At 52.8% G+C, this 14,111-nt stretch overlaps 1 protein-coding gene across 1 annotated transcript in view; it reads left to right on the top strand.

The window, feature by feature from the left end:
* PREX1 (phosphatidylinositol-3,4,5-trisphosphate dependent Rac exchange factor 1) overlaps positions 1–14,111 on the top strand; it is a 169,586-nt gene that overhangs the window by 100,393 nt on the left and 55,082 nt on the right. Inside the window, exons 7-9 of the mRNA XM_029917681.1 lie at positions 2,553–2,686; positions 10,160–10,278; positions 11,940–12,089. Of these exons, the coding sequence (XP_029773541.1) occupies positions 2,553–2,686; positions 10,160–10,278; positions 11,940–12,089 (403 nt within the window). The remainder of the gene's footprint in view (positions 1–2,552; positions 2,687–10,159; positions 10,279–11,939; positions 12,090–14,111) is intronic.

Genomic DNA, 14,111 nt, shown 5'->3' with positions numbered 1-14,111 from the left:
CACCTTGCGCTCCAGGGGCTCTGGACTCTCCACTTTGGAGACCCCTGTTCTAGACCAGTAGTTGCAATAAAACGCCCTTCCGGTTTGGGGTTACTCTCTAAGAGGCAGACCCCCGCCCCGGGTAGTGGAGGCTAGAGGGCGGGAGGGTCAGGCCAGGCGGCCTGGGTTCAGATCCCCGCTTGCTCGCTGAACAGCGTGTGTCCCACGCGGCTGGTGCTCCATCTCCTCTGTAACGGAAGAGTCTGGAGGACCAACTGGGTTTGTGTAAAACCCGTGGAACAGTGGCGGGCGCGCAGCAAGCGTGTCGCCTCTCCCGTGCGTGTCGGTGCTCCTGCAGGGCCGCGTCTCGCTGCGGATCCCGAGCCCTGACCGGCGGACACCTTGGTGCGTAGCCTCCTTCCTGTGCGTCTGCTCCTCAGCACCCTCCCTGACCCGGAGTCAAGGATTCTGGGGAGACCGAGGGCCAGCTCGGGGGGGAGGGGGCACCCCCTCGAGTGTTTTTGGCATTTCAGGTGTATTTGCTCCGTGCTCCTTGGTCAAGGCGGGAGGGACGGCTTCCAGGCTGGGTTCACAGACCGCCCGTGATCCCTGGGCGTTGACAGAGAGGTCAGGCCTAGGCCTGGGGGACGTCGGGCTTCCGGGCCCTGCAGTCAGGCCAGTTACCAGAGTCACATGCGAGCAGCTATAGTCCCCCTTTGGAGGCCGGAAGGGCTGGCGGCTGGGCATGGGTGAGGGGAGGGGAGGAGGTGGCTGAACTGCTGTGTGCGCCCGGCTGGCCCGTGGGCTGGGGATGGAGCCCCGTCACCCCGGGGGTCACGCTCACCTGTTTGTGCGGATACTGGGGGTACAGAAGGCTCTTGGTCATGGGAGCCCTGAGCCCCGGCGGGCTCGAGACCTCACGACCTCACGGGGTGGCCGTGTGTGGAGTCAGACACCTGCCAGGGCGTGCAGGCGTCCCTACTATGACATTGTGCACGCGCTTGCTCCTGCCCTAGGCTGCTGAGCCCCCCACCACAAGGAAGCTGGTTTTCTGGAACCCCAAGGGGCCCCAGAGGGAGTCTCCGCCAGGCCGGGGCACGGAGCAGGGACACTACAGTGGGCAGTTAGCAGAAAGCCTGATTTCTGAGTTTCTAGAACACTTTGCCTTACTGAGTCTCAGAAATAACCGAGTAAGCACAGCTCCCCAGGGTCTGAGCTCCTCCTTGGCTCTGGGTGTCCAGTGTTTGGGGAAGGAGACTCTGTGAACCTTTCTCCCTCTTTCTTTCTCAAGTTCATTTCTGGGCAGAGATAGCATCACATCTCCGTCTCCCACCACGTCCTCTGCAGGTCTGTCAGAGAACCTCTCTGAACCCCACTTTTGTGCAGTATCCTTCTGGCCTCAATGTCATTGCTGTTGCTGACCTATTGATGGGACCTGGTCCTTATCTTAATGTATGGGTTCAAGTTCATGGCTGGCTGCTGAAAGGAGAGAGATGGGATAACTGGGGTGGAGGTTTCCTCCTCTGGAGCAGAGCAGGCTGAGGGCAGGGCGGCGCTGCTGCGTTTGGACCCAGGCTCCTTCTAGCTTCTTGCTCCACCACCTGCTACAGCCCAGCCCCGCACTGTGGCTGCCTTCCAGCCGTGACGGGAGCGAAGGAAAGGAGAGGAAGGTCTTTCTCTTCTTTCAAGGGAATAATGTAAAAGTGGGGCACACCCGCCATAATTTAGCCACGTGACCACCGCTGGAGCAAGGGATGCTGGGAAGCGGAGTCTGCGGTTGGGCAGCTCAGAGCTGGCCAAACTCCATTCCTGTGGCTGTTGAGGAGTGTGGATAGCTGGCGTCCCGTGCCATCCCAGATGTGTTTCCAGCTCCCCCTCGTTTAGCATTTTGAGTGCCCTGGGCCTTGGGCCTTGGGCCTCCCCGAGCTCCAGACAGAGCTGCAGGGTCCCCTCCAGTGCCTTTCCTGACCCCACCACCCGGAGGCTCATGGAGGGTCGGCGAACTTCACTCACACTTAGCATCGATGGCTGGCCAGCGTTTGGGATTTCTTTCCCTCTGTAGTCATGTCTGCAGCGAAGGCCGGCGCTGTGACAGTCCTGCCCCACTGATGTTCACGCTGCATCTGTCACCTGCTTCACAGGCATCTCCGAGCACCTGCTGTGTCCTTAGAGAAGTGGCATTCTAGTGGGGGAGCTAGAGTAACAAGTCAAGACCTAAATGAGGAAGGATAGGCAAAAATAAACACCGCCTCCAAGCCCCCAACAAGAACTGAACTGAAATAAAACCAGATGCCGACCAGGGCTGGATGGGTCATTTCCCCTCCCTGAGCCCAAGTCTCCCTTCTGTGAAATGGGCATCTTGAGATGCCCTTCCCGGCATTGTTCTGGCGTGTTCCGCAGATAGAAGCCATCCATCAGACTGGATTTTCTGTCCGCTGACAGGTTTGCCTGCAGCAGTGCATTTAGGGTTTGGGGTTTGGGGTGTGAGAGGAGAGGCGGGCCCTGTCTCTGGGGAGCATGGTGTTCTCGCAGATTGGCCGGCTCATTCCCTGCGCCCCTTGTCACTCTCCCAGGGCTCGAACCTCACGGACATCTGCACCCAGCTCCTCCTGCAAGGGACTCTGTTAAAAATCTCTGCGGGCAACATCCAGGAGAGGGCCTTCTTCCTCTTCGACAACCTCCTCGTCTACTGCAAGCGGAAATCCAGGTGAGTTGCTGGGAAGGTCGGGCGGGGCGAGAGGCAGGGATGGGGTGGGACACTGACAGCTTCCTCAAAGGGACACCTTAGGCTTGTCACTTCCCTCTCCTGGCCTCCCTTTTCTCAGCTGAGGGGCTGGTTCTAGACCAGCACTGTTGAATGGAAATATAAGGCAAGCCACACGGGTTATTTAAAATTTTCCAGCGGTCACATTACAAAAAGCAAAAAGAAATGAGGAAAATGAAATTAAATATTAACTTCTGTTTTTCCCTATATATCCCTAAATAGTATCATGTTCATGTATTATAACCAACATACAATCAATTTTTGAAATTTATTAAAGAGGTATCTTACATCCTCTTTTAAATTTTTTGGTACGCTATGTCTTCAGTATCTGGTGTGTATTTTACAGCACGTCTCAATTTGTCCTACTTGTTTCACGTGCTCAATTGCCACGTGTGGCTTTGGCTGCCATATTGGCCAGTGTGGGTCTAGATGGTCGTAGCATCTTGGAGATTCTTTGTGGCACTGACTGATACCCTGTGATTCTGAGTCTCTGAGGTGGGAGACCAAGGGCAGAAGGCTCTGGTACTGTTAATCTATTTGAGGGAAAGGAGAGTATCTTTGCCACCTTTGTATCTTTCACTGGAGTGAATGGATGGGGGTGAGTGGTACAGACGCATACAGATGCATGTGTGTTGCAAGCATGAATGATGACGGGTGTGGGCCGATGGAGGAGGGGTAGGGGCACAGGTGGGGGGTCTGGAGGATGAGTGGTTGGTGGCTGAGGGGAGGCAGGGAGGATTGTGGATTGTGGACGGGTGGGTGAATTGATTTACAGATGAACGCATGAGTAGATGAAGGAGGTGAATGGCTGGAGGTGTAAGAAGTCTGGATGGAGAGATGGACAGAAGGCTGGGGGCATGTGTGGATGTTTAGGTAGTTGGAGACGTGGATATGAAGACTTGATGAGCTGACAGAGGTGTGTTCAGATGAGTGGTGAGTTGGGGCCTTCGTGTATGAGTCGTCAAGTGAATGGGTAGATGAAGCGATGGTCATAACATGGGAGGTGGTCAGGTGGACGGATGGAGGGTTGGATGGATGGTTGGTTGAGAGTTGCTGGGGTGGTTGGATTCTGGGCTGGAGGGTTGGGTAACTGGATGGCCAGTGGGTGGATGGCTGGAGAGAGGGAGAGTTGGGGAGAGGGCGGGGAGTGGGGCACGAGGGGCTGGCTGGCTGGGTTGGGTAGATTGGTGGACTGAGAGTCTGCCCTTCAGGTCTTTGAAGACGGTCTCAACCCAGCCCTTTTGAATCCTCCTTCCTGTTACCTTGTTGTAGGGATGAAACAGTGACTTTCTAGAGGATTCTTTACTCCTTCAGAAAAGCTGAGGCTGAGGGGAGGTCTAGACCCTGGGTCCTCTCCCTTTCTTTGTGGTTCTGGGCACACCTCTTACTGTCCCTGAGCCTCAAGGAGCCTCATTTTCCTCTCTGGTTCTGCTGGCCTCCTGAGGTTGTGGCAAAGAACCTTTCCATAGGATGGACGATGGCGGTCCATGTGTGCGTGTGGGCTTTGCTTTGTCCTCCAGCCTGACCTCTCTGAGCCTCCGTTCTCTCTTCTGTAGAATGGGGATGATTTTGCTTTAGAGCAAAGCTCCTTACATTTGAACCCCCGTTCACATTTCTGTAGCTCTATGGCTGCGTCTGTTTGCCTCAATTCCCTTATCTATAAAATAGGGAGAATTATATTATGTATCTCAAAGAGTCGTTGTGAAGAGCATGTGTTGAGTGTGCCCAGCACATGGTAAGCACACAAAATAGGCGTTAGCTGCTGTTACTGCTCACTCACCTCCACACCTGTCCACTCACAAGTGCAGCACCCGGCAGTAAAATTTCTTCTACAGGCCCTCCCTTCTCCCCTCCCTTTCCCCTCTCCCCTCCCTCCCCATGCTAGGTTTGGTCCTTCTGGCTAAAGGCCTCAGTCTCCCTCTTTCACCTGTGTCTTTCTTATTTGATGTGTGATTCCTGCCCACTCTGTCAGGTCTGTCTGGGTCTGTCACGTGTCCCCCCGTCCCCTCCCCCATTAACACCCCCCTTTCCTTCCTCCTTGCTCCCCCTCCCAGTTCTCACTGGGGCCGTCCCAGCAGTCCTCCACCCTCCCCTGCCAGCTGCCCTGGGCTGTCTGAAGCAGGCACTTTTCCCAGAACACTGGGGTTTAGAAAACAGAATGTCCCTTCAGGCCTGTGTGACCTGCTTTGGCCCTAGTGAGGCCCTTCCTCTGTGGGCATGGTCACACCTGTCAGAGCCGGTTCTGCTGGTGCCGGATTCCAGGTGGGCCTTCCAGGGCTGGCCCTGCGGCTGGCGTGAGATGAGCTCTTCTAAGGCCGTTCCTGCCTCCGTTCCGGGGCGAGCCGGGCTGGCTGGAGGGAGAGGGCACATCTGTCTCCAAGAGGAGGTGGCAGGCAGCCAGCCTGCCTGCCTCTGGATGGGGACCAGAGGGCTGGGCTCCACTAGGTCCCAGAGGGCTGGGGCAGAGGCGGCTGGGACTCTCAGCCTCCCTGATGTGCCCACAGGAAACGCCTGCCGCGGCTAGGGGTCTGCCAGCTGTTTGGTCTCTGCCTGGGTCATGCGGGGCACCGCCCGTCCGGGTCAGGGAAGGTCTCTGACTCACAGTGCTTCTGGCCGCATTCAAATGTAGAGGCTCCTTGGATGTCAGAAGTGCCAGGAGCGTTTGAGGAACCCACCTCCCCATTCTTCAGCATGGGAAACCGAGCCCCCAGGAAGAGAACCCGAGAAGAGCTAAGTCTCTAACATCTCAAGCAGCCTGTCTAGCTTCTCAGCAGCCTGTCTAGCAGCAGCACATAGTGCATAAGGACACAGCGGCCTTGCTGCGTGGCCTTGGGCAAGTTATGTCAGCTCTTTGTGCCTCTGTTTTCCTATCTGTGAAATGGGGTTAAAAGTAGTCCCCATCTGATGGGATTGTTTTTGTAGATGAAGTAGGATAAAACGACTGGCTTATGTATGTAAAGGAGAAGAAACACCCGCCTGTCTTCACGCAGTGTCTCTGGGACACAGCTCACAGTGAGACTGTCCAAAGCAAGCTGTTCCTTTTCACCACAACTCCTGCCCCAGACCCTTTCCGGGTGAACGGCCAGAGCCCAGGAGCCCAGGCCGGAATCTTAGTTGACCTCGCTGCTGGCCTGCCTCACCCCACACCCACTTCATCAGCAAGTCCTTTCCATCCTGTCCCCAAACTGTGGCCAGAACCTCAGTGTCATTCCAGTACAAATTCCAGGGGAAAGTTTTGTGTATGTATATGTAAATGATTGTAAATTTTTAAATAAGATTTTTTAAACTGTTTTTATTCATTTTTGAGAGACAGCACAAGTAGGGGTGGGAGGCCAGAGGGAGAGGAAGAGGGAGGATCCCGAGCAGGCTCAGTGCCGTCAGCACAGAGCTGACCCAGGGCTCGATCCAGGGCTCAATCCCATCAACTGCAAGATCTTGACCTGAGCTGAAATCAAGAATCAGATGCTTAACTGACTGAGCCACCCAGGTGCCCCTAAATGATTGTAAAATTTACGCGGAAACACAAAAATAACTATGACAGCCTTGGGAGTGGACAAAGCCAGGGGACTCGTGCTGCTGATGCCCAGATCTACTGGGCTCAAGTGACTGACCTTTGATTTCAGCTCAGGTCATGATCTCACCATGGGTTCAAGCCCCACGTGGGGCTCTGCACTGACTCTACAGAGCCTTCTTGGGATTCTCTCTCTCTCTTTCTCTGCCCTCCCTGGGTTGTGCTCTGTCTCTCTCAGAATAAATAAACTTAAAAAAGGATTGGGGGGGTTGATGCCTGGATGGCTCAGTCAGTTCTAAGTGTCGACTTCAGCTCAGGTCATGAGCTCACAGTTATGAGTTCAAGCTGCATGTTGGGCTCTGTGCTGACAGCTTGGAGCCTGGAGCCTGCTTCAGATTCTGTGTCTCCCACTCTGTCTTCCCCTCCTCTGCTCATGCTCTGTCTCTCTTTCTCTCTCAAAAATAAAAAATAAACCTTAAAGAAAGACCATGTAATGTGGTGTAAAAACAGTTTGGTGAAATAGAATGGTGAGTCCAGGAGCAGACTCCCCATGCCCCCCTCCGTGGAAGTGGTCATTTATTTGAATTTCAACAAAAAGAGCCAGTGCAGTTCAAGAAATGATGCTTGGTCAGTTTGATATCCAACAGGGAGGAGGGGGGGAGATGAATCTTGATGGTTAGCTCACACAATATACAAAAAATCAACTTCAGATGGATCATAGATTTAGATGTGCAGTTTTGGTAAAACCATAAGGTTTCCAGAAGAAGGCATAGGAGACTATCATCGTGATATGGCGGTAAGGGAGGATTTCTTAAATAGGACAAAAAGTGTAATTAATAGATTATGTTAAAATTAAGAATTGCTCCTCAAAAGACACTAGGAGGAAAATAAAAAGGTAAAATCTATGGACTAGGGATCTTGGCCATGTAACTGACAAGGGACTCGTGTCCCAAATATAGTAAGAAGTCGTGTCCCAAATATAGTAAGAAGTTCTGTAAGCCAAATTCGACTCTCTGCCTATTTTTATAAATAAAGTTTTATTGGCACATGGCCACGCCCACTTGGTATTGTCTGTGGCTGCTTTCATGCTGCAAGGGCAGAGCTGAATAGTTGACATAGACCATGTGTCTGGCCCACAAAACTGAAAATGTTTACTATCTATCTGGCCCTTTTCAGAAAAAGTTTTCCAAGTCCTGCTATAAATCATTAAGAAAAAGAGAGCCCAGTGGAAAAATACGCAAGGGATAGTTGTTTCACAAAAGCCCCTGGCCCACAGGTCGGCATGGTCAGTAAACATGAATCTGCTCAGCCTCATTAGTCATCGGCAAGTGCAAGTGAAATGCTTAATGAGACAGTACTACATGCCCAACAGAATGGCCGCAATGGATGTTATTAAATACAGGGGATATGGAGTCACTGGAATGTTCGTGCTCTGAGGCGGGGAGAAGTGGCGCAGCTGTTTTGGAAACCAGCATGGCACTCTCTAGTGAAGCTGCCTGCATGCCAACTTCTAGGTAGATAACCCACAGTGATGTGCACGTGTGTCCTCCGAAAGACACGTGCGTCAACAGTCACAGCAGCACCAATCTGGAAGCAACCCAGATACCTATCCCCATCACCCTTTGTTGTTCTGTGTATGTCAAGTCCCAAAACAGGTCAAGCAAATCCATGGGGTCAGAGGTCAGGATGCTGGTGACCTGTGCAGGGGGAAGTGTCCGGAAGAAGGCGTCATGGAGGGCTCTGGGGTGTTTAAATGATGATAGAGGTGTGCCCACTCTCTAAAAGTTCAACGAGCCACATAGTTCTTTGGGCATTTTTTTCCTGTATGGATTTTATAATTAAATGTTGAAACAACGTTTATTTTTGAGAGACAGAGTGTGAGCAGGGGAAGGCAGAGAGAGAGGGAGACACAGAATACGAAGCAGGTTCCAGGCTCTGAGCTAGCTGTCAGCACAGAGCCCGACATAGGGCTTGATCTCATGAACTGTGAGATCATGACCTGAGCCGAAGTTGGACGCTTGACCAACTGAGTCACCCAGGCGCCCCTGGATTTCATAATTTAATAAATAGTTACAGAGACACGTGTATGTACACACACGTATAGATAGGTATAGATACAGAGAGGGCAGCCACAAACCAATGCGCTCTCTCCGTGCCCTCCTCGTCCCCTGCCTTCTGCTGGCCCCGCCTGCAGTCCCTTCTCCACAGGCCACCAGGCAGGGGCGTCCTTTAGAACTTAGATCAGATCATGTTATTCCTCTGCTCAGACCCTCCCCGGCCGGCCCCCACCGCACATTCGCAGGAGCCCATCTTCACCACGGCTCTCAGGACCCCGCGGGACCTGGCCTGCATGGCCACTCCAACCCCTTGCCCCACACGGGCCCTCAGCCTCAGTCCCCAGCCAGCTCGCTGCTCCTTGCCACGTGGAGTTGTTCCTCCACCTGGATGTGACTCCCCAGGTACCCTGCTAGGTTCCTCCTCACCTTTCCTAGGTCTTTGCTTCAAAGCTACGTCTTCTGTGAGGCCTCCCCTGACCACCCCTCCCTCCTCTGTCCCAGCTAAAATCCTGCCCCCACCTTTTCTAACCATCTCCTCCTCCTCCTCCTCCTTCTCCTACTCCTTAAACCTCAAATGTTTTATTTTAAGTAAAAACATACACATTGCATTCAGTAAACATTCTTTTCCCTATAGAGCCAAGGTCTCTTCTTTGCGGATAAGTTCACTCTTTTTTTTTTAATGTTTATTTTTGAGAGACAGAGCATGAGCGAGGGAGGGGCAGAGAGAGAAGGAGACACAGAATCTGAAGCAGGCTGCAGGCTCTGAGCTGTCAGCACAGAGCACAAAGCGGGGCTCAAACCCACGAACCACGAGATCATGACCTGAGCCGAAGTTGGCTGCCCAACCGACTGAGCCACCCAGGCGCCCCAAGGATAAGTTCACTCTTAACATAAAAACAACTCCCTTTATCAAAGTCTTTCTAAAGCAGTCAACTTAATTTTCAGAGAGACAACTCTCTCCACCTTCATGTGTCCTCCCTTATGCAATCCGCACAGTAGCAGGTGCATTTGGGCAAACAGATTTGGAAGCATCACTCACCTGGTGGAGCAGAGGGGCCTGTGCGAATCACAGAGTGGCCCTCCAGCCCTGAGCATTCATTCTCTCCTTTATTTTAACCACAGCATTTGGCACTCCTGCCATAACGTGTGTTTGACTTCTCTGCTTGGCATCTGTCTCTGTGCCCCCTGCCCCCTTGTATTGGAGGATGAGATCTCAGAGACTTTGTTTTATCCACTCCTGCCGCCCCAGCACCTGGCGGAGTGCCTGGCACCCAGCAGGTGTTCTCTGAGTGCTTGTTGAATGCATGGGCGAGTGCCTCCCCTTGGCCCCAACTTGGCATCCTCTCCGTAGGAAGCACGGCTCAGATGTTTGTTGAGTGACTGAGTGTGCGGCCCATTGAGCTGAGGGAATGATGGGAATGATGGGTATGTAGGTGGACGTGGATGACTCGGTGGACTGCCAACTCCAGGCACACTTCCTCTCTGGTCTGATTTCAGGAATCTTCCCTTTGTTAGACTCTCTGAGAGCCCCTACCCACTTTCTAGCCCAGAGGAATGGGTTTCTGCTGCTTCCGGTTAGTTTCTCATCAGCGTCTCCTATCAGCTGAAAAGTAGCTAACTCTGTGAGGCCGATAAGATGACCAGCCTGTTTTCCAGATGGGGAGACTGGGGCTGGGCGTGGAGAAGTGACTTGTCCAAATCGCCCAGCCACCGGCTGAAAACCCGGGCTTCTGAGCTCAGTGCAGTGCCTCCCGTCTCTGGGCGCCCTTCACCACTCTAATTCCCTTTGCTCGGCTGAGCTCCCGTGAGCTGCCACATGGGGGTTATCGATTTCCCGCTGTCTTTCAGGGTCACCGGGGGCAAGAAATCCACCAAGAGGACCAAGTCCATCAATGGCTCCCTCTACATCTTCCGGGGTCGAATCAACACTGAAGTCATGGAGGTGGAGAATGTGGAAGACGGGACAGGTAGACCCCCCGCCCCACCTGCTCTGTGGCTCAATCTCTGTTTCATTTTTTCCCTTTTGTTTGAAACGTAACCTACCTAAGGAGAGCACCCAAAACACGTGCATGTCAGGTGAACACTTGGGTAGTCACGGTTCAAGCTAATCAGTGAAACACCGTCTAATGAAAATTTGTTTCAAAACTTTGCTTAAATGGTTGTTCATCATACGTATACTAAATGGTTTCGAAGATACACATGTAGTTATATACAGTTTTATGTATCTATGTAAAGGATCATGAAAACTGTATATTGTTTTGCATCTCGCTTTGTGTTTCTGCACGTAGCCGTCTGCACCGTGGTGGTCCGCTGCTGTGTAACATTGTCTTGCATGGATAGCCCGTAGCTCATACATTCCTTTCTGCTGTTTGCTATGATGAACATTGATGCTGCGAGCAGTCTTATGCAAACCTCTTTTTGTGTATGTGTCCTTGTGTTATGCCCAGATTTCAATATCGTCCCCAAAAACCGGAGACCGCCAGGGAGACCGAGTCACACATGCAAAAGCAAAGGGCTTTATTACGGGTTTAGGCTCGCCGGGCCTAAACTCGGGCTCACAGACTTTATCAGCACAGAGGATCCGTGCTGAGAGCCCTGAACAAGGGCTGAGCAGGGTTTTTATGGGTTTTGGGAAGGGGGCGTTACAGGAAATTGTGACACAGGTACAGTTTCACAATCATAATCGCATAACATCATTGGCAGCAACTTTAACCATACACATTGTCCAGAGTGTTTGTTACTTTTGGCGGGACCCAATCACAACATTTAGAGTATTAACCAATTACAGGGTGGACCCAGGACCCTCACGTTGGGTGTAACTAGCCTTAAGCAATAAGTGATTATCATAGCTTCTACCTCTAGGCCTGCCCTCAGGAAGGTTAAGCATTTTAGCTGGCGCTTCTGATTGAGTGTTACTAGGGTGGTCCCTGGTTGAGCAATCTGTGCCCTTTTATTGTCTAATGATTCTGAGAAACCAACACTTAGGCCTCCAAGGTCAGAGGGGAAACTTGAAGCCTGTCATGGAGTCAGTTTGGTTCAGACCTGTGTCCTTACACTTGAACTTGGCTCGGGCAGGAGTTCCTAATTGGATTTGAGACACTGACTTCTTTGGCAGGTGTCATGAAGCCTGTGGACCCCTCCTCAGATTTAGGGTATGGCCGGCTTCAACTTCGGCTGCCTCCTTTCAAAGAGGTTGGCCACTTCCCATCCCAGCCGGCAGTGCGTGAAGGCCCTCGACTTGGCACTGTCGGGCTTGCACTAGGTTTTAAGCAGTCCAAGGGCCCCAACGAGATGGGCAGGGAGGCTGGGACACATTCCCAGGCTTTGGGGCCCCTGTATTTATACCCGGACTGTGAGGTCTCAAAGCCCCTGTAGTTGAGAGGTGGGAGGGGGTCCTTGTTTGCAGATCTCCCTTGCCCACCGGAGAATGGAGACAAGAGAGAGTGAGCATTTGAGGGGTCGCAAGTTCACCTCTCACACCCTGATCCTGTCGATGCCCCTGTCACCCCGTCCTTCCGGAGTGGGGGGCACTGGTCCTATGACCTTGCTTGCAAGTGTGTGGTGGGGAGTGTTCCGAGTCGTGTGAGTGAGTCTGTGCTGACCCCCCTTTGCCTTCTGGCCCCGCCAGCGGATTACCACAGCAATGGCTACACCGTCACCAATGGCTGGAAGATCCACAACACGGCCAAGAACAAGTGGTTTGTCTGCATGGCCAAGACGGCGGAGGAGAAGCAGAAGTGGCTGGACGCCATCATTCGTGAGCGGGAGCAGCGTGAGAGTGAGTGGGCCCCTCCTCCCTGTCCCAAGAGCGGTAGCTTTGGGTGGCTTTCCTGAGATCCTGGGGTGTTTGTATGGCTTCCCCTAGGCTGGTCACTTCTGCAGGGTGAGGACTGTGTTCTGGAAGCAGATCATTGAGGGGTCAGGGAGCTCTGGGATGTTGTTATAACTCAGTGGTCTCTTGGGTCACCTGAGGTTATCTGTTAGAGCCCACTCGACAGATGGTGAAACTGAGGCCCAGCGGGAGGGACTTGCCCAAGGGCATGTCCATATGGTTACTGTCTTGGGATTCTTGGCACCCTTCACCCTTGAGGGCTGGTAGCCAGGGTCCTCCCTACATGCCTCTGCCCCCCCTTCCCACCATGGTTCTGTGATCTTCAACTGGGGTTCTTTGTGCTGGAGGCTCAGAGTCTCCATCGGGATGAGGGTCTTTGGGGGCTGCTCAGTAGCTGTGGTCACAGATCTCTCCGGGCCCAGGCTTCCCGGAGGTAGCTCATGGAACATCATGCAGGGCTGGGGGTGGTGATCAGAGTGGGAGGGTGGGGTTGGGGCCAGGAGCGGGACTGTGCAGAGACCACCAGGCTGGGAAGAGGGAGCTGCGCTGTGTCTAGGTACTACCTGAGGTTTGCATTTGACCCCACTCCCTACCCCCTCCCGCCTTTGCGGAGGAGGAAACTGAGGCAGGGTTTTCTCCGGATCTGTGGCCTTCCACTTGGAAGTGTCATACACATCTCACACCTGCCATATCTAATCAGAAGTCCCCAATTTCCACCCCATCTTCTGCCCCAAACCTGTAGCTTCCCCACCTCAGTCCACGGCTCCTCCATTCACCTGGGCACTCAGATTCAAACTCTTGGTGCCATCCCTGATGTCCGCCCACTCCCCAAATTCAGTAGATGAAGTCCCTTTTCCACGTCGCCTTGTATATGCCAAATCCGCCTGGATCTCTCTCCTCTCTCCTTCACCCCCTTGTAAGTCACCATCCTCTCTCAGGAATATGGGCCCAGCATGGCTAGATCTGCTGTTTTGTTTGGGGTTTTTTCCCTAGAGAAGGTAGATTTTAAGTTTTCAGGTGACATTTATTGATTTTATATATTGGGTCAAAATTTATTCAATCAGCCTTAGGCCAAATAACCTACTGAACCTGGCTCCTGGCTGGGAAAGCTTATGAGTTCTGAAACTGGCCAGAGCTGGGTGTGTGTTCCGGTCTGGGGGTGGGGTTCAGGGGTGTGGCCCCAGGGGTGTGGCCTGGCCTGGGTGTGGCTGAGCAGTGTCTCCTGGTTAGAATGGAGGGCTGTGGTGAGTGCAGGGGGTATTTGCCATCATGTGTAGGGTGTGGTGTCTGAGGGCCTCAGTCCTTAGAATCTGGATGTTGTCCAAACCTTGACCTCAGGGCTGGGTTTATAGGGGTGGTGCCTTCTGTGATGCTGAGCACAGATCTGGAGATAAACTTCTTGGGTCTAAATCCTGGTTCCACCACTATCTCGTTGGGTAACCTCTGACAGACTGGTTGATTTTTCCGGGCCTTGGTTTCTTCGTTTGTAAAAGGAGGATCATTTTGCCTTATAAGTTTCTTGAGGATTAAGTGTCATAGAGTAGGTGCTTATAGCATTTCCTCTTAGTATTTGTCATTGCTATTGTCAGCAGTGGACAGGGTCCAAGTAGAAAATGTAGGGCAGGGATCTGGTCAGGGTTCTGTAGGTATTGTCTAGAGAAACGGGCAACCTTTTACCCTTGGCTGGAAGGAAGAGCTCAGAAAGATCAGGCTTTCTGATAACCTCTCACTTCGGAAACCCCCTCACTTGGATAAGCTTGACTGCGTACCCCGGAACTTAACCTCTCTGGGCCTCAGCTTTGCCAACTGTAAAATGGGGGAGGCTGTGCGAGGAGTCAGTGGCAGGTGCCTAGCACAGACACTGACATGCAGTGAGTGCTCTATAGATGACCCGGGCAGGGACAGTAGTGGAACAGCTGGGGGAGGCAGGCTCCAGGAGCCACAGGCCTGCCCCCTCTGCTCCCCAGT

This window comes from Suricata suricatta, chromosome 12 (genome assembly GCF_006229205.1).
Source record: "Suricata suricatta isolate VVHF042 chromosome 12, meerkat_22Aug2017_6uvM2_HiC, whole genome shotgun sequence".
Taxonomy (NCBI): domain Eukaryota; kingdom Metazoa; phylum Chordata; class Mammalia; order Carnivora; family Herpestidae; genus Suricata; species Suricata suricatta.
This window is presented reverse-complemented; position numbering and strand designations above follow the sequence as displayed.